General features: G+C 42.2%; 1 protein-coding gene across 1 annotated transcript in view; it reads left to right on the forward strand.

The window, feature by feature from the left end:
• The window catches only part of fam171a1 (family with sequence similarity 171 member A1), a 174013-nt gene that overhangs the window by 113008 nt on the left and 40751 nt on the right, over positions 1-20254 (forward strand). Inside the window, exons 3-4 of the mRNA XM_080210497.1 lie at positions 9771-9863; positions 17948-18106. Coding sequence (XP_080066623.1) covers positions 9771-9863; positions 17948-18106 — 252 coding nt within the window. The remainder of the gene's footprint in view (positions 1-9770; positions 9864-17947; positions 18107-20254) is intronic.

A 20254-nucleotide genomic window follows, 5' to 3' on the forward strand; every position in this document is an offset into this window, starting at 1 on the left:
CTTTACAATATAGTGAATACACCCAGTAAAGAACTGGAAAATGTGTAGGGCAATCCAATTATTACTACAGTACCATTACAGGAATCTATAAACAGGCCGGTGCAGTAGTGAGGTTGGCAGATCTGCTGGGATCGCTGTGTCGAGGCTGTTGATGGGCGAAATAAGGAAAGAGTTAATGAATTTAATGTATTTTGTACCTAGCATATATCACAAACATAACCCTTCCTCATAGCTGGTCTCCTCAAGCTTATACTGCTTGTGGCATCAATATAAATTATTTATTCATGTTTTCCTTACTTATTCATTTCTTTCATTCTTTAACTTTCATTTCCATAAAGACAGATAGTTGAATGTGAATGTTATTTTGCAGACATTCAAACCTTCCCTGTTTGTACTAGCTAAGCATAGTTTAATAGCTGCAGATGGTAGAACGCAATAACGGCTATTTGACAGGAGGACTCCTGCTGGGAAGCCACGAGCACACCAGTTATTTCAGTGGAGAAGCTGCCAAAGCCGCTGGAAAGGCTGTGAATCGTGACTGTACGATGCCTGCGTCGTGATTGAAGCTGCCAAACAGGCTGCAGGTCCTGGTTGAAGCCGGGGGCTGCGTCATGTCTGGAAGTGGAAACATTGCGGGCCCTAACTGATACTAGTGTTTGCATCGTGACTGGTGCTGAAAATCATGATGTATAAATATCCACATTTATTTGTGTTCGGTGGTAAGCCTGGTAAACCATTGTTAGGGGGCAGGTGTCTCCCAAAAGCTTCTGAAATAAAGCTACTGTATTTTGACTCACTAACAGTCTCAGAGGTGTCTTTTACCTACAACAATTTGGTGCAGAAACCTGGGATTCTGTTTGCGGGCTCAGTTGAATGGCCACAACCGGGGCACCGGAATTGAATACTGAACTTAATAGGGTGAGTCAAACTACAGTGGATGATCATCTGTGAAGAGAGTCTGTGATGAGAGACTGTGAGAGTGTGAAAGAGGTCTGAACTGAACATATATGGACAAGGAAGCATTTGTCTTTAAACATCCAGCCTTAGACCAGTTGTTAAGAGGGGTAGCCCCCCACCCCCCCACACGAAGGTCAGGATTTGGAAGTGCGTGTGGAGACTGGAGAACAATGTCTGGAGTGTGATGTTCAGACATGTGTAAGAAAGAGATTGTCTGAGTGATCGCCGGAGTAGAAGGAAAAGCCGGCTTAATAGTGTAGATTACTTGTGTAAGCGGTGTTACGGAGGGCACTGATCACCCCTGACAGGTATCACCAGACACTGATAAGAGCAGCCAGGGAGGGGAGAGCGAGAAGGGGGAGTGTAAAATTTATCTGTATTATGGCGGGATCACAAGGACATTGGAGACCCCTGGGATCCCTGATAAATGAATATATGACCGAGAGAGACAGGCTCATTAAACAGATGAGAAAAGGGGGGTGGGACTCATCTCACCTGTTAGACCAACAATGGAAATGGTTGGAGAAAGAAAAGAAAGATAGAACTAAGAAAATTGGGGTTCTCCTAGTTCACCAATTGGCCGGATTAATTGAACAAGTCTCAGTCTCAGGTAAGAAATCGGCTGATGACAAAGCAAAAATCGAAATCTTGGAATCACGCAATAGAGAACTAGAAAAGAGAAACCAAGTTTAAGAGAACCCCAGTTGGGGATCCTTACCTCCCTATGGGTCGGCCATAAAACCCATGGCACTCGTAGGAGACTTCAATCCAATAATCTCGCTTCCGTAACTCGGGGCAGGACATTACAGAATCCCACTGCCTGTTATAAACCCTTCACGCCAGGAGAAAGACGACAAGTTTTGGCATCCCTGGGACGGTTCTAGCCCCGGAGTAACAATAGCAAATTTTGGGCAGAACTGGAGACCAGTTACACTTGCGGGATATACGCCAGTTGGCACGGGCCGCTTGCCCACAGGACAAGTGGAGACTAATGGATGACGGAGCGGGCCAGAATAACGTTGCCGACCAAGCTCAGTTGGATTACCGAGGCGGAAGGTGAACGAATGCAATAGAGACAAATGCCGAGATCGATGCAATGGTGGAACTGTTTAATTAGCTTAACACAGTAAGAAGTTTTACACCACCAGGTTAAAGTCCAACAGGCTTATTTGGTGGCAAAAGCCACTAGCTTTCGGGCCTCTGACCCTTCGTCAGGTGAGTGGAAAGTTCTCACGTATCTGTGCTCAATTCGCAGACATGTGAGACCGTTGACCTCCGAGCAAGCTGACCGGGTTCGCGGGAAGTTGCGCGCGAGCGACTAGGTTCGCTGGAAGCTGTGCGTGAGCGACCAGGTTCACGGGGAATTGCACGCCTTTGAACCATTGTATAACGGTCGCATGGGTTATAATTAAGTGATAGGATGATTCTTTTGCTGCTTCCCATGACCCTTGCCCTGCCAATTACAGAGGGAAAGTATTGTAGAATTGTGTAGACTTAGGGACAGAGCATTGCAAGCATCTATTTAACGATGACTCTGTCTATTGTAACCTTTCGACACATGGAATAGGCCCCTGGGAGGTAACCCATAGGGACCGCTACTCAGGGTTCCTTAACTCTGTTGGAGGAGCGAAGTGATTGGGGTCTCCTATGCAATGTAACTTGGTGTAGCTGGAACTTCTGGTGTTTAGCTGAGGGACCGGAGTGAACCTGTGCCCGGTGGCAGCAGAGAGCTCGGGGCGACGAGTACATCAACTTGAGATTTGGCCGATCCAAACAGTCATTATACCAACCCTTTTAAAATCGGACCCCATCACGTAAACACTTTCGTGTATATGTCTCACTTGTATGCGTTACAGTCAAATTTAAGGAAGTGCCGGGTCTGCTCACACATTCCCATGCATGGAGACAAGGAGGGGGAGTCCTTTATTCCCTATCCCTTTGTCAACTCTGGAAATGGTAGAATTGATTTTAAATCAGAGGGGAACCCAGGACGGGACAAGGGAAATGACACTTAAAACCCCACCAGGCACCACTATGCAAGGTGCCTTCGATGTCAGCGACAGTGATGCTGTTTTGGGGTTAGGAGGTGGAGGGTGCATTCTATCAACTTTTAAGAACCATTACCAGCCGAGCTATAATAGGTTGGACTCTTCTCCCTACTTTGTGGTGAAAAATCAACAAAGAGGGTCTATCTGCTTGGTACGAAACGGAACCTTACCTGTTGGCCATAGCTACTGTACTCAGCAGATTAATGTCACCAGTGGTGCCTGGACTTTGGAGCAACAACTTACATCCATTGCCCCACAACCGATGTCCCAGTCCGCCTCTCCTCTGCTTATGGGAGCGGCATGGGAGCGGAGTTGAGGGGATTGAGCTATGAGGAGAGGCTGAATAAACTAGGCTTGTACTCGTTAGAGTTTAGAAGAATGAGGGGAGATCTCATTGAGACGTATAAGATGATGAATGGGATGGATAGGATAGAGGTGGAGAGACTCTTCCCGCTCAAAAAAGACAGTAGGACTAGGGGGCACAGCCTCAAGATAAAGGGGAGGCGGTTTAGAACGGAGTTGAGGAGGAACTTCTTCACTCAAAGGGTGGTGAATCTCTGGAATTCTCTGCCCGTTGAAGTGGTGGAGGCTGCCTCGCTAAATATTTTTAAGAAGCGGGTTGATGGGTTCTTGATAAGAGAGGGGATTAAGGGTTATGGGGAGAGGGCGGGAAAGTGGAACTGAGCTACAACAGATCAGCCATGATCTTATTGAATGGCGGGGCAGGCTCGAAGGGCTAGATGGCCTACTCCTGCTCCTATTTCTTATGTTCTTATGTTCTTATGGCTGCGTATAATAGTACCCATTTTTTCTGTGGAAACAATACCTACCCATGGCTTCCATGGGCTTGGGCAGGATTGTGTTATTTAGCGTATGTGGTGCCCTATCTTCACCGTTTGCTGACGACACCAAAGTCGGAGGAGTTGTAGACAGTGAGGATGGATGTTAGAGTTTGCAGAGGGACGTAGATAAGCTGCAGAGCTGGGCTGAGAGGTGGCAGATGGAGTTTAATACAGAAAAGTGTGAGGTGATTCACTTTGGTAAGAATAACAGGAGTACAGAATATAGGGCTAATGGAAGGACTCTTGGTAGTGTCGACGAGCAGAGAGATCTCGGTGTGCATGTGCATAGATCCCTGAAAGTTGGCACCCAGGTTGATAAGGTTGTTAAGAAGGCGTACAGTGTGTTAGCTTTTATTGGTCGAGGGATTGAATTTCGGAGCTGTGAGGTCATGTTGCAACTGTACAAAACTCTGGTGCAGCCGCACTTGGAGTATTGCATACAGTTCTGGTCGCCGCATTATAAGAAAGATGTGGAGGCGTTGGAAAGGGTGCAAAGGAGGTTTACCAGGATGTTGCCTGGTATGGTGGGAAGGTCTTATGAGGAAAAGCTGAGGGACTTGAGGTTATTTTCATTAGAGAGAAGAAGGCTACAAGGTGACCTAATTGAGACATACAAGATGATCAAAGGATTGGATAGGGTGGACAGTGAGAGCCTTTTACCTCGGATGGTGATGGCTAACACGAGGGGACATAGCTTTAAATTAAGGGATGGTAATTATAGGATGGATGTCAGAGGTAGGTTCTTTACTCAGAGGGTAGTAAGGGTGTGGAATGCCCTGCCTGCAGCAGTTGTGGACTTGTCAACTTTAAGGGCGTTCAAATGGTCAGTGGATAGGCATATGGATAACATTGGAATAGTTTCGGTTAGAGGGTCGTTAGATTGGTTCCACTGGTCGGCGCAACATCGAGGGCCGAAGGGCCTGTACTGCGCTGTAATGTTCTATGTTCTATTACACTGAGTTACGGGACCACCCCAAAATACACCTGCTTAGGGCTAGGCGATCCATTAGTGAGACAGCATGGTTCTTCATGATAGCTTTATGGGACAGCAAAAGCAGCTCAGGAACTTATACATAGGGCCTCAACTTTAGAGGGGATTGCAGATGAAACTAGGAAGTAAGCGCAGCCATCTCTGAGGTTATCAGCCGAAGTTGTAGCTATCCAGACTGTTGCTTTACAGAACCGATTGGTACTTGATTATGTGCTAGCCTACCAAGGAGGGACATATGCTATAGTTGGCTCTGAATGCTGTACGTATATTCCGGATGCTTTGGAGAATATAACTCATTTGGCAGGTCATATCAAACGAGTAGCGAAAATAATACAAAATGAAGGGAGTCAATTTCATAATATAACCCTCCAGGATGGCTGGGGTAATGATTTGGGTAGTGGGGATCGTACTTGATGCATGGGTTGATTGTATTAATTGTCATTGTTATCGCTTGTTGTGTTTGTATGGTATTATTGAACGCTTGTTGTAAAACGCTAACAGCCCGGATTATGCCGAGTGCCAGTGTACAGGCGGAAGTGGCAAACTTCCTGATGAAGGAGGTAGGCCCATATGCTAGTAACATTGGGCTCTGAATTGGTCATGGGGCCATGCTTAGACCTGGCCCTGGCCAAAAGGGGGGACTGAAGTAAGGAAAGGGTTAATGAATTTAATGTATTTTGTACTTTGCATATATCACAAACATAACCCTTCCTCATGGCTGATCTCCTCAAGCTTATACTACTTCTGTCATCAATATAAATTGTTTATTCATGTTTTCCTTACTTGTTCATGTCTTTAATTCTTTAACTTTCATTTCCATAAAATCAGATGGTTAAATGTGAATGTTATTTTGCAGACATTGCAAACCTTACCCGTTTGTACTAGCTAAGCATAGTTAAACAGCTGCAGATGGTAGAGTGCGATGACAGCTATTTGACAGGAGGACTCTTGCTGGGAAGCCGTAACCACACCATTTACTTCAATGGAGAAGCTGCCAAAGCCACCAGAAAGGCTGTGAATCGTAACTGTACGATGCCTGCATTGTGATTGAAGCTGCCAGACAGGATGCGGGGCCTCTCTGGAAGCAGAAACATTGTGGGTCCTAACTGAGCATGCCATTTGGCTCTTCGAGTCTGCTCTGCCATTCGTTATGATCATGGCTGATCGTCCAGCTCAATAGCCTAATCCTGCTTTCTCCCCATAACCTTTGATCCCATTTGCCCCAAATGCTAGATCTAGCTGCCTCTTGAATACATTGTGTTTTTGGCATCAGTTACTTTCTGTAGTAATGAATTCCACAAGCTCACCACTCTTGGGGTGAAGAAATGTCACCTTATTTCTCTCCCTAAATAGCCTACCCTGAATCCTGAGACTGTGGCCCCTGGTTCTGGATACTCCCACCATTGGGAGTATCCCCTCTAATCAAATGAGCAACATTGGTACTTATTATTTATTAGTCACAAGTAAGGCTTACATTAACACTACAATTAAGTTACCATGAAATTCCCCTAGTCACCACATTCCGGCACCTGTTCAGGTCAGTGCACCTAATCAGCATGTCTTTTAGACTGTGGGTGGAAACCGGAGCATCCGGGGGAAACCCATGCAGACACTGGGAGCATGTGCAAACTCCACACAGACAGGTGACCCAAATCGGGAATCGAACCCAGGTCCCTGGCGCTGTGAGGCAGCAGAGCTAACCACTGTGCCGTCCCAAGATATCTTAAGATACCGATACAGCTTCATTCGTTATTTTTTGTTATGGTGCTCACTGGCTTTCAGTTTGTAAATGTCATTAGTCTTCCTCTTTGTGCTATTTATGGTCGAAGTAAAGTCATCAATTTTCAATTTTCCTGGAGCTGAGTTAAAATCAATGAGTGGAAAATATAGACCGTGTGTCAAGTTCATAAATAAAAACAAAGTGCTTCAAAAATTCAGCAGGCCTGGAAGCATTTGTGGAGAGAAGCCAAGTTCACATTTTAAGTCCAATTTGACTCCGCTTCAGAACATTAAGTGGTCAAGTTCTTGACATGTGCTCCATACCAGAGATGCTGAAGCTGAAAATATTGCTATCAGGGACATTTTCTACTCTCCAAATACTCTCTATGTATTTTCTTTATGCCCATCCGATTCATAGAACATGCCTTTCTGACATCAATTCCTCTTCTGGAAGATGGCACCATTGACATAGCAACAGTCCACTTTTTATTATGAGCTGAAATCTGATAATGTGGCTCAGTGCCTGGCTGAGAGATGAGCGTGTTGCTAACTGAGCCAAGATGACCGCCTTAGAGTCTGTGCAGTCAAAAGATTTGAGTAGAAGGGCTGCTAGGAGATCCAGCTTGTGATCAGTGAGGAGTAAATATGTATAAGCTTCTAACCCAGTAGGTGAGCCTGGAAGTCTTGGCACTTGATGAAAGTATTTAAATGCTCAATACTATTGCAGTTCCTTTTGAGTGCTGGCCATCTGTGATGTATTGTTCTTGCAGATTATAATCATGTTGTAACAGCACATAAAACAAAATAATAGTTTACAATTTATCTTTGATCATTCTTTCACCATCCTTTATGGAGAACATCCTTTTCTGGTAACGCTTCGCAAAAATGAACCTTTATGCGGGTAACCCACTCTCAAATTCTCACAAGCATCTAATTATATTCTTGCATTCCTGTCTCTGGTGGAGTATCGCGTGAACCTATGGACTTTAGAACTGAGTTGTACCACCTTCATCTCCTGATCAACCCATTTGTGCCAATTTACAAGCACAGTACTGTGCAGACTTTCTCTTTTTCCACCAATGCATTTGGAGATATTGGAACTTGGGAACTAGACCTGCCTAGATCAATGTACTGCAGCCTGGCAATGAAATGCATCTCTTGTACTTAAATTAGCATCAGGCTAATTAAACTAATTGCAAAAAAGGTGTTGAAAATGATGCATGGGTGTTCACTTTTATACCTTACTTGCCAGAATTTGTTGTTCCAGCAACTTGCCATGTTAAACATTTTCTCTAACATGATATAGATGCCGGCCATCCGTTACTTAAGTATCAACTGAAATTTATTTTGAGAATCTTTGGCAATCCCTGAAATCTGGACAATCTTAGCTCATGAGCAAGCCCAGTTAGTTAAGGGCATAGGTTGTCAAAGCCACCTCCTTTCTGATTTTATGTAAATACTATTGATAAAATGAGAAGGGTGAGTGGAGGAAGGAGCAAATTTGATCATTCCAAGGATGCTTTCTGTCCATAAAAATGTGATCAGTATTTGTAATCCTTGCTGCTGTTGACAACACTCATAAGAACATAAGAAATAGGACCAGGAGTAGGCCATCTAGCCCTTCGAGCCTGCCCCGCCATTCAATAAGATCATGGCTGATCTGAAGTGGCTCAGTTCCACTTTCCCGCTTTCTCCCCATAACCCTTAATCCCCTTGCCTATCAAAAACCTATCAACCCGTGTCTTAAAAATATTTAGCGAGGCAGCCTCCACCACTTCAGCGGGCAGAGAATTCCAGAGACTCACCACCCTTTGAGTGAAGAAGTTCCTCCTCAACTCTGTTCTAAACTGCCCCCCCTTATCTTGAGGCTGTGCCCCCTAGTCCTACTGTCCTTTCTGAGCGGAAGGAGCCTCTCCACCTCTATCCTATCCATCCCATTCATCATCTTATCTCAATGAGATCTCCCCTCATTCTTCTAAACTCTAACGAGTACAAGCCTAGTTTATTCAGCCTCTCCTCATAGTTCAACTCCCTCAACTCCGGTATCAGCCTAGTACACTCCTGGAAGGTCGTCTGTTAGGTACACGAGCTTTACATCTTAAACAATTACAGCTGGAATAATACAAACCTGAAACATTTCTCTGCTAAACAAGTCCGGATTTTGTGAACTATTAAAGGGAAATTCCAGAAACTGAGAGAGTTTGAAAATAATACTGGCATACTGTGTGTTAATTAGATGGAATTATTTATGTACTATTCCAGTTCCTGCCTGTTTCTAGAAATTCAAAGCTAATCAGTTTGAAAACTACTCATTTCTAATACCAAAATATACAACAATTAATCTAGTTTGAATTGTGCTAACCAATGGCTAAAAGACTAGATTGAATTAGCAGGTAAAGAATGTAACTGATTACCTAGGGGCTGGGGAATACTGGAGATAATGAATGTTAACCCTTAACTACTTTTGAGGCAAATTTTGAAAGGAACTTTCAAGAACATAAGAACATAAGAAATAGGAGCAGGAGTAGGCCATCTAGCCCTTCGAGCCTGCCCCACCATTCAGTAAGATCATGGCTGATCTGTCGTGGCTCAGTCCCACATTTCCGCCCTCTCCCCAAATTATTTGTTAAATGCTGCGTATTTTCCCAAGAAAACCATCAGTGCTAGGGGTTTGAATTGAATTATTCAAGTAGGAGAATTATCAGGTTTGTAGGGTGCAATGTAATCTTGCTTTTGCTTTTTGTGATTTACATTTACAAAATGTTGGCTAGATAGATCCAGCATACCAAAAAGGAGCTGGAGAGTCTACAAAACAATGACCTTGTAGTCTACTTCATTAAAAGTTAATCGACTGGAAAACATTAATTTGTAGGCTGCAAAGAGCTTGTATAGAGCCTGTCTACTGATATGGTTATTCATACAATCATGACTTGCCAATCGTCCATAATGCTGTCATGCCCTTCACATGTAAATTGCAAGATTGTGTGAAACAGTTGTCTGCCTTGCATGATGATGATTTAAGCAACCTATTTACTGTCCAAATTAATAACTATTCTAAAATTAATGATCTGAGCATTTTGTAAATTGTAAGGATGCAGGTTTAGCAAAAATTGGTAATTTTTTTATGAAGTTCTGTATTTTCTAACTTCCTGCAAAGCAATGAGGATCCAGCTAATATACATATTGTTTTTAAATTTTATTTTTTTTTATCAGTGTTTTCATCTGTGAGCCTGCTTCTACATCCTGAACGGTCAGCAACCCTAATGGTGTATGAAGACATCGTTCAGATTGTCTCAGGATTTCAGGGTATGTACTGGAGGAATATGACAAATAATTTTAAATGATTTATTGAATATTATTATCAAAGACTTGCCCATACCACAGAGATGCCTTCATGTTCTATTAGAGTTTATTTTCAAGTTTGAAAGCTATTTGGATTTTAAAAATACACTGCAATATTGTGTGAAGGTACCCTGTTGTCTTGCATTTCTTAAAAATGACATTGTTGTAAACTGAAATTTATGGTGTATAAATGTACATCAGCATCCAGATTTTGCAGCAGTAATGATAGCAAAATTGTCAGCAGTCTCTACTGTCACTCTTCTGAAACTGACAACATCTGGAGTCTGTACCTGCACTGTTAAATGCAGAAATGCACAAATCCTGCCAGTGGTTCTCCACTTCTCTGTAGCTTGCACTGTTGAAACCTCCACCGACTGCAATCAATTAGAAATCGTGGCACTGACAGGAATTTCCCACTCTTTTACGCTGTAACATTGCTGACAAAAAACCCTGAAAAGATCACACTTTGTTAATGAGGTGTAGCTGAGTTTTTATTACTCACAAAGTCACAACTGCAAAAGACAAAGTGCTGGCAATAAATCAGCCAGCTTTGCAGCATCTGTGGAGTGAGAAGCAAGTTAAAATTTCAAAGCTAAAATGATTTTTCAGAGTTTTTAGGCACCTTCTGTTTTTATTTCGAACCTACAGCGTCCACAGTGTTTTCCTGTATAAAGCTGCAGAAAAACCTCTCTGGCCCAGAAAATCTAATTTGATAATTATGTAATGTCAGATTTTCCATTTGGATAATTCCAGGCGTGATACTTATTTAAAGTTTGGTATTTCTGCTTCTAATATCTAAATCATTAATTTAACCTCTGTATAATGTATAAAATGTGGAAAGACTCTCAATGCAATATGCTTAATTTGCTGTCCCTGAAAATACCTCAGTGTGATTTGCTGTTTACCCCGCTTGATAATGTTACTGTTGCTGGACACTGGGAAATCCCCTTGACTTGGCACCAGATTTAAATTTACATTAGGAAATTCATGTTATAGGGACCATTAAATCTTTGTGGCAAGTTCTTTTTGAGGTCAACAGTGAATGCTGTCACTTCATTGCTGGCCACTATATCCAGGCCTTTGTTTTCTCATCTAATTTTATACTTCCAAGTTGTAACCCATGATATTTTTCCTTCTGAAATCATGCCATTGGTCCTTCTTAGTTGTGTGGTCAATATAGTCTGATGAATATAGACTCTTCTTTTTCTCCCCACATTCCCAACCCCAACCAATTGTGGAAAATTATCCATTTATTTGGTATAAGCACTTTATGGATATTTTTGTAGATGGGGGGTTAGTGAGACACATTGTGGAAGATGCTATTCCTCTGATTTGGATTGCGTGTGTGTACATGTCACATTGGCTCCAAAATCAGTTTGGTACTGTAAATATCACAGAATCCTTCAGATGCAGCAGGAGGCCTCTTGGCCTATTGAGTCTGCACCGACCACAATCCCACCCAGCCCCTATCCCCGCAGCTCCACGTATTTACCCTGCTAGTCCCCCTGACACTAAGTGGCAATTTAGCATGGCCAATCGACCATGCTCCGCACATCTTTGGACTGTGGGAGGAAACCGCAGCGCATGGAGAAAGCCCTACATAGACACGAGGAGAATTTGGAAACTCCACATAGACAGTGACCCGGGCCAAGAATCAAACGCTGGTTCCTGGCACTGTGAGGCAGCAGTGCTAACCACTGCCACTGTGCCGCCCCAGTCAAATTGAACCGCAACTTGAAGATGCTACAATTCATTTCAATATGTTATAACAATAAGTTGGGGCGTGGCACTGCTGGTTCACAGCTCCAGGGACCTGGGTTCAATTCCTGGCTTGAGTCACTGTCTGTTTGGAGTTTGCATGTTCTCCTTGTGTCTGCGTGGGTTTCCTCCCACAGACAAAGATGTGCAGGTTAGGTTGATTGGCCATACTAAAATTGCCCCTTAGTGTCCTAAAATGCTTAGATTAGAGGGATTAGTGGGTAATAATATGTAGGATATGGGGGTAGGACCTGGTGGGATTATGGTTGGTGCAGACTCAATGGGCCGAAGGGTCTCTTTCTGCACTGTAGGGTTCTATGATTCTATGACGTTTTCAAATGTCATATACAATATTTTTGCTTGGTTTCACTTCTCCAGGAACCTTCAGTAAATGATTCATATATTTAGTTATCCAAGGAATGGGTGGTGATGTAGGTCAGAAGAGCTTTGGACCTGGACTTGCAATAAATACTCTTGGATGAAATTAGCTTTTCTTGTGGCCAGTATGGTGTGCCTATATCTCAATATTGGGACTTAATTGTCTGCAGCATCAGTTTGCACCAGTCTTCTTACATCTTTAAGAAGAAGCTGGATCAATACCTCTTAAGCAGCAGGATTGGGAGTTGTAGGAAAAGCTGATAACACTGCTTGTTTTTCTTTTCTTCAGGGTCAATCGAGAAAGGAAATTAGTTTCCCTTAATATAGGGATCAGTGGATAATGAGAGATGGAAGTCAATGATAGCAATTATACCTAAACTCCAGATGAAGTAGGCTTACTGAGCCAAATACCTTTTTTCAGTGTGGATTTATAGATTAATACTAATCCGATTGTGTGTACTTTTCATTCCCATGGTATTGCATGCATACATTGTTTGGTTTTGATGATGCATTTGCTGTATTTTTAGTGTGCTGCACTGTTTTGGCCACTACTTTTGAGGAGATGAAGCATATGTTGCATTTAGGCCTATTTGATTCTTGCATTAATTTTAAAGGAATGTCCACCTAACTTGCTGTGGTATATTTGTTCCTTATACTTGTATCCATGAGCGCAGCTCACTAAGGACTTTCACTACAGTCAAGGTGAATACTAGCGAGTCAACTCTTCTCTTCCCCCATCAAACATTGCTACCATAACTCTCCCCTCCCACTCCTTCAGGAATAGGGATAATGCTTTAGGAAGATTTTTTTTACAAAGTAAATTCATTATCTCCTGAAGAAATGTGCAGTTTTTTTCTTTTCATTCATGGGATTTTGGTGTCACTGCACCATCATTCATTGCCCATCCTTAATTGCCCTTTAGCAGAGTGGCTTGTTAGGCCATCTCAGAGGGCATTTAAGAGTCAACTAAATTGCTGTAGATCTGGAGTCATATGCAGGCCAGACCAGGTAAAGATAGCAGATTTCCTTCCCGGAGTGACTTGGTGAAACCAGATGGTTTTAGGATCATAATTAGACCTTTTTAAGTTCAGATTTTTATTGAATGCTAGTCCAGTGACAATGCCACTATTACACCAGTTTGTATTTAGAAGTTGAAGGTACCTGCAGATTTAAAACTGACATGCTGATGGACAACAATTTTAATGGCGGCTTGTACGTAACCTCTATGTACCTACTTCCACTGAAACAGTGGAAAGCTTTCTCTGACCCACAACACACGATGTGGAGATGCCGGCATTGGACCGGGGTAAACCCAGTAAGAAGTCTCACAACACCAGGTTAAAGTCCAACCCGTTTATTTGATAGTAAACCCACAAACATTTGGGGCTTGCCCCTTCGTCAGGTGAGTGGAGAGTTCTGGTCTCAAACCAGAGAGTGGTTTGAGACCACAACACACTCCAGGGAGAAGCTGCATATCACCTCGGGTATTGCATTGAAGGTCCTGGTGAAAATGTTTGAGAGGAGGATGGATGTCCTGTATTCAAAGCTGAGTCGTTATCCGCCTTATCCTTATATCCATCGCTACTGCAGCAGGAGGGATTACTATAGCATTCCTACAGTGCAAAAGGAGGTCTTTCAGCCCATCTATTCTGCGCTGATCTCCGACAAGCATCTTACCCAGGATGCCTCCACCCTATCCCCAAAACCCTGGGCATCTACCATAACTAATCCACTTAACCTACGCATCTTTGGATACTAAAGGTCAATTTATCATGGCCAATCCACCTTATTTGCACGTCTCTGGACTGTGGGTGGAAAACGGAGCCCCAGAGGAAACCCAGGCAGACACTGGGAGAACTTGCAAACACCACACGGACAGTCACCCAAGGCCAGAATCAAAGCCAGGTCCCTGGCACTCATCTTCCACCTCAAGTACAAGGGGACCATGAGCAGGATGCTCATGAACAAGCACTGTCTTTCTCCTAGAGTAGTACTCACTCTCCTTCACTAAAGTCCTTTGAGAATTTCTGGAATAAATGTTGATAGCATGTTGATGTCTTGACCAAGTGTCTCCATGTACGACAAAACGTCCTGCAGCAGCTAACAGTGAAAATTAAGCATGCCTTTATGTAATTCAGGGGATTCTCAGCTACAATTTATTGGTTTTTGTTCAGCTGGTCACTGGTAGAAGAATGCATTTGTTGAACACTAGCATTCAAAGTTTCATGCTGCCTCGTTAATGCGCATGAGCATATAATTTAATTCTCAATCAAACCCTTAAAGCTCCTCCAAGTCAATGTCCCAAGCACATGCTTCAGCTGTTTTCTCAAGATGCTACCTTGCACTAAACCAGCAGTGCAGTTGAAGTTCCCATCTCAGTCATCTTGGAGGCCCTTAAAGCACCTAAAGGTATTCACGGAAAATAACCTTGCCATATTTTAACTGCAACAAATTTTCTTAAGCAGAACCTTCGAATAACTGTTCTAGTAGAGAAAGAAATGACAACCATGGTTCTATTGACAAAAGTAAGTGACAGAATTCGCATTGTAATCCTGAACATTATTAAATTTTGGGCATTATTGAACTGTCAGCAAGGTTAGGGAAGTAAATATTACAAATATAGACAGATTGATGTGAAAGACAGCCCCAAGTGGAGAGATGGAAGTATTTTGTTTTGAATTCTGACTTTATATCCTGCTCTGAATGCCAAAGTTAAATTCATTGGATTTGATAAAGCCAAATGCCTGTTAGCTGGTTTTAAGCATTTTGTTAATAAGGTGGATTTGGTTTTAAAGCATCCAGTTATTGAATCCATTGTTCTCAGTATTGATGCTGGGCTAGAAGGTAGGATAAAATTTAACAGGGATGCCTTTTTTCTGCCTTTGAAGGGCGTTGCATGCAGTCATTTGAAAAATACTTGTGCAAAGGTGGTACCTGCATGGCCTCATGTTTTGAAGGAAGGGGCTGCCTACAGCTTCATTCCAATACTTCAAAAGAACAAAAAAGAAAACATTAAATAAGTAGCATTTGAGACAGGTTATTTATTTTTTTTTGTTACCAAATGTAGAACATTCCCTAGGATATGGCTCAAATATTATATTGTCAAGAGCATGAAACGGGTGGTCCATGGGGGCAGACTTAGCCTGCAGACTTCTTTTACTTAGTCTGTGGATTTCTTCACACATTGAAATAACATTGCAAGTTTTATATTTGGACGACTTGCTGAGTTTTGGAATAAGTGGGTTCCCAATTGGTTCACTTAGAATTAATTAAAAGGTGGTATTTTTGAACCAATTGGGAAGCAACCTTGGGTCCAAGAGATTTAACAGACTTGAAGAATATATGTGGTGAATTTTAATTCAAGACTATGTTTCCCATTTTTAAAAAAATGTTGTGCACGGCCAATTTTTTCAATACAATGTTTTTTTACTGACCTTTGCACTCACTGTTTAGCACAATAGTGGCCTATAAGATGTCTTCTATGCTCACAGAGTACTCAGGATGTTTGTTCAAGACTAAGCTTTTGGGTTATTCTATGGTTGAGAAAGAAAGTAAACCCGCGTTAGCTAACTAAAACAGATAGAGAGGTAGAAGATTCTTGGGGCAGGATTTTCCAGCAATGCTCGCTACAAGTCTGGAAAATCCTGTCCAAGGTCAACAAACCTTTGTATGGCTTTCCCCCCCCCCCCCCCCCCCCCAACCCGGCCGTCATTCCCACAGTGGACAGGACAGGAAAATTCTACTCCTGGTTTCTCTTTAGGCAAATGAAGGCTGTGACAAATTCAAGTTTGAGGCATGACCACATGTCCCCTGCAATAAGAAAAATCAGTACCGGTCATTTTAAGAAGTTAATTTAGCCCAGAGAAAAGGAATAAGATGAATATGGAATAAGATGAATAAGAAAAAAGGAATAAGATATATAGATGAACTGGAGGAGGGGGCTGAGTGTAGGGTGACGAAATTTGCTGATGACACAAAGATAAATGGAAAAGCAAATTGTGCGGAGGGTGTGGAAAGTCTGCAGAGGGATCTAGATAAGCTGAGCGATTGGGCGTGGACCTGGCAGATGGAGTACAATGTTAGCAAGTGTGAGGTTATCCACTTTGGCAGGAATAATAGTCGGAGGGATTACTATTTAAAGGGCAAAAAGCTGCAGCATGCTACAGTGCAGAGGGACCTGGGAGTCCTTGTGCATGAGTCGCAAAAACCTAGCCTACAGGTGCAGCAGGTGATCAGGAAGGCAAATGGGATGCTGGCCTTTATAGCGAGGGGGATAGAATATAAAGGCAGGGAGGTCTTGCTGCAACTGTAAGGGCATTGGTGAGGCCGCAGCTAGAGTACTGTGTGCAATTTTGGTCGCCGCACTTGTGCAAGGATATTTTGGCCTTGGTGGGAGTGCAGAGGAGGTTCACTAGGCTGATACCGGAGATGAGGGGGTTGGACTATGAAGAGAGACTAAATAGACTGGGTCTGTACTCATTGGAGTTTAGAAGGATGAGGGGGGATCTTATAGAGACGTATAAGATAATGAAGGGGATGGATAGGGTAGAGGTAGAGAGATTCTTCCTGCTCAGAAAGGATAGCAGGAGTAGAGGACACAGCCTCAAGATAAGGGGGGTGCAGTTTAGAACGGAGTTGAGGAGGAACTTCTTCACTGAAAGGGTGGTGAATGTCTGGAATTCTCTGCCCGTTGAAGTGGTGGAAGCTACCTCGCTAAATATATTTAAGACACGGGCGGATAGGTTTTTGACAGACAAGGGAATTAAGGGTTATGGGGAGAGGGCGGGAAAGTGGAACTGAGCCACTTCAGATCAACCATGATCTTATTGAATGGCGGGGCAGGCTCGAAGGGCTAGATGGCCCACTGCTCCTACTTCTTATGTTCTTATGTAAGATCATTTGATGTTTTGGTTTTGAGTGCTGATTTGAAAAAAGGTAAAACTTGCTTTAAAAATGGTATTCAGATGTACGTGAAAAACGCAAGTGAATGAGATGAAATGCCAAAGACTAGTGGGAAGTGTACAAAATCACAGTATCCAGCACACACAATAAGGAGTTTTTGCAGCCTCATGGTTACCCAGGGCATAACTACATCCAGTTTTAAGTTGTAAAGGTATATTCCTGAAATAAAACTGAAAATGCTGGAAATATTAAACAGATGAGGTGGCATCCTATGGAGTGAGAAACCAGAGGGAAAAGCAGCGTTAACGTTTCAGGCTGTGACCTTTCATCAGAACCTGGTGATTTCATTGAAACATGTAAGATTCTGAAGGGGTTTGATAGGGTAGACAGTGAGAGATTGTTTTTGCTGGCTGGGGGATTTAAAATAAGGGAACACTGCTTCAAGGTTAGGGGCTGATTATTCAGAACTGAGATGTGGAGAAATAATTTCTTCTTGGGGCGAATGGGATCAAAGGTTATGGGGAGAAAGCAGGATTAGGCTATTGAGTTGAACGATCAGCCATGATCTTGATGAATGGCAGAGCAGGCTTGAAGGGCCAACTGGCTTCCTTCCTGCTCCTATCTTCTACGTTTCTATATTTCACTCAAAGCATTGTGAACCTTTGGAATTCTCTATCCCAGAGGGTTGTGAATGTTCCATCATTGAATACATTTAACGCGAAGATATTTTTGGTTTCAGGGAATCAGGGATAAAGGAAACTGGCAGGAAACTTCTTCTGAAGAGTCCTATTCAATTCAGTGTTAACTCTGTTTCTCTCTCCACAGATGCTGTGGGACCTGATGAGTATTCCAGCACTTTGTTTTTATTTCAAATTTTCAGCATCTGCAGTGTTTTTCTTTTATTTTACAATTGATTGTAAATTGTTAATGTTTTAACTTGAAGTTTAATGCTTATATGGTGATCTCTAATGATAAATGATTGATAAATCCTAATCTGTTTTAATCCATAGGTGCACTAATTCAGCCTAGAGTCCAGTTCCACAGAAGGTCTCTCAACTTGCCAAAGAATTCAACTTATAGAAATCTGATAGCTTTTCTCACAGTAGCTGTCACCCCTTGGGAAGTAGGCAATTTCCCCTATTTGCAAGGAGTTGATGTAAATCGAACAGGTAAGGCACAGTTTAGGCAATGCAAACCCATGTGTAGAATTAAGTTGCGATGGGTCCTCTTAATATTGATGTATTTTTAAATTTACCTCTCCCAATTCATGTATGGTGCTGCAATAACTGCCAATTTGCTTCATGTTGCTGTTATGACTCAAGTTAGGGTGATGTATTTACAAGCTTTCTCAGTAAAGAATCGAAACAACCTTCATTTTGATGTTCACACAAACCAAAGTAGTCTGAAAGTAATTATGTGCAAAGTGAATAAGTGATATAATCCCTAATACTCAATGGGAATAGTTTATTTCTCGCTTGTAAAACTATCAGAATGCAAACATGGCTGCTCCTTGTGGTATAAATTCATATCCCACTGTACAGTGTGCAATATCAGCCGTCAAGATTCAGGACAGTGATATTCACTAGGAAAATAGCAAAGGCCAATTGGAATATTGAAAATTTTAATCTCATTACAAGTAGAATAAAAATAACAACTAGCCCTTTCTTTTGACTTTACCTTCCCTCAGTGACCGGTGATCTGGTCCCTCACTGATCCTGGGCCTCTCGTGGGTGCGTTGCCGACAGCTGCTATGAATCTCTCACTGGAGCTGATAGCAATAAGGAGTGGGCCCCCTTTGACTGACAACTCTCAGAGAGTGGGATTTCTGTCTCTGGGATCCTTGATCTCAGGAAAGGTCTGTCGCTAACCCTTAAACTGCCTGACTAGCATCTAGAAGACCGTTCCCAAAGGAGGCTGTACTGGTGGTGAGCAATGCACACAGCACCAGGATTCATTATTTTCTTTCTCTTCCGTGCCCCAAGAACAACAAGTGCCAGAAGGCTGCAGATTGTTACCACTAATTTCAAAAATTATACCCAATACCAATAAAATGCTTATTGGCTAAGCATGTTTTAATATATCACAGAATTTAGGTTAATTGACAGCATGCATGTTCTGCTAAATAGTGCAAAAGTATATGCCTACATGGAATTCTATCTTTTTTTTGTCCTAGCAAAATTGTCAATATTGTGAAAGTGGGCAACAGTGAGAATTAATTTCTCTGCAATGCATAATGCAATAACAATGCATTTGCATGCATGATATTGTGACCTATGTTAGTTCAGCATAATCACGGCTTTTCATTTCTAATTTAAGTTAGATTACAAAACTCATTAGTATTGTTGCACTGAAGATCTACATTGAAACACTTTGAGAGCACACATTCCTTGTCCTATTGCTGTGGCATTCATTTGGCTGCTGCTCAATCTTGTGACCACTTAAGTCACTAGCACAATTGAGCAGCGACCACCTGTAACTGCGGCAAATAAAAGTGAAAGGACAAGTGTTCAAGGTTATTCAATTTAAAAAGCAACATTTCCGTTTTCTTTGCTGGGGTAAGGAAAAGCTCTTTGGGCTTGCAAACAAAATCTTTGCAGGGGCACTCCAAAAAGCATTGCTGGCTTCTTGTTGGTTAGCTGGAACATAGAAGTCAATGTCCTTTTCTTTAAGTTTCTGATTCTTAGCAGGCAAGATCTTTTCGAGCCAACAAAGTTCAAACTTATTCATTAGGAAATGCATGAATTTCCTCTCAGAATTTGTCTTCTCAACCTGTAAACTAGTTGGGACTTCTCAAGAACCACATACAAATAATTGTGACTACAAGTTCTGGCAGGGTGAGAACCAAGAGAAATCATTGCAATGAAAGTTCACGCGTGGCAGATATCGAGTAGACCATTTAAGAATATGTATTCATAAATCAACAACTGCTCAATTTAAAGACAAATCCTTGGAAGTCAATTCACTGGGGTGTTTTAAATAATGGTTTGCTGCGTGATCTGCACTTGCAAAATCCTCTGCTGACTTATAATGTACTTTAGAGCATTCAAAATGGTGCCAAAAATAAAACCAATATTCCACTGATCATCTAGAGTTCCTCCTTCTTACAAAACTGTCATTTTATTTTTGAAAGTATGATTTTTCAATTTGACTGTCTTATTCGTCTTCAATTTAAATTGAGACAAAGCAAACTGCTTTGCTTCCAAGTTGACGGTTGGAAACCAACAAATTACCCTCAAGGGAGTGTGAAGAGAGAGACATTTCCTATAATCCAGACACCCATCGAAATGCATAACTGTTTAAGGCAGAAACATTGAAAA

This window comes from Carcharhinus amblyrhynchos, chromosome 2 (genome assembly GCF_965287045.1).
Source record: "Carcharhinus amblyrhynchos chromosome 2, sCarAmb.v2.hapA, whole genome shotgun sequence".
Classification (NCBI taxonomy): Eukaryota; Metazoa; Chordata; class Chondrichthyes; order Carcharhiniformes; family Carcharhinidae; genus Carcharhinus; species Carcharhinus amblyrhynchos.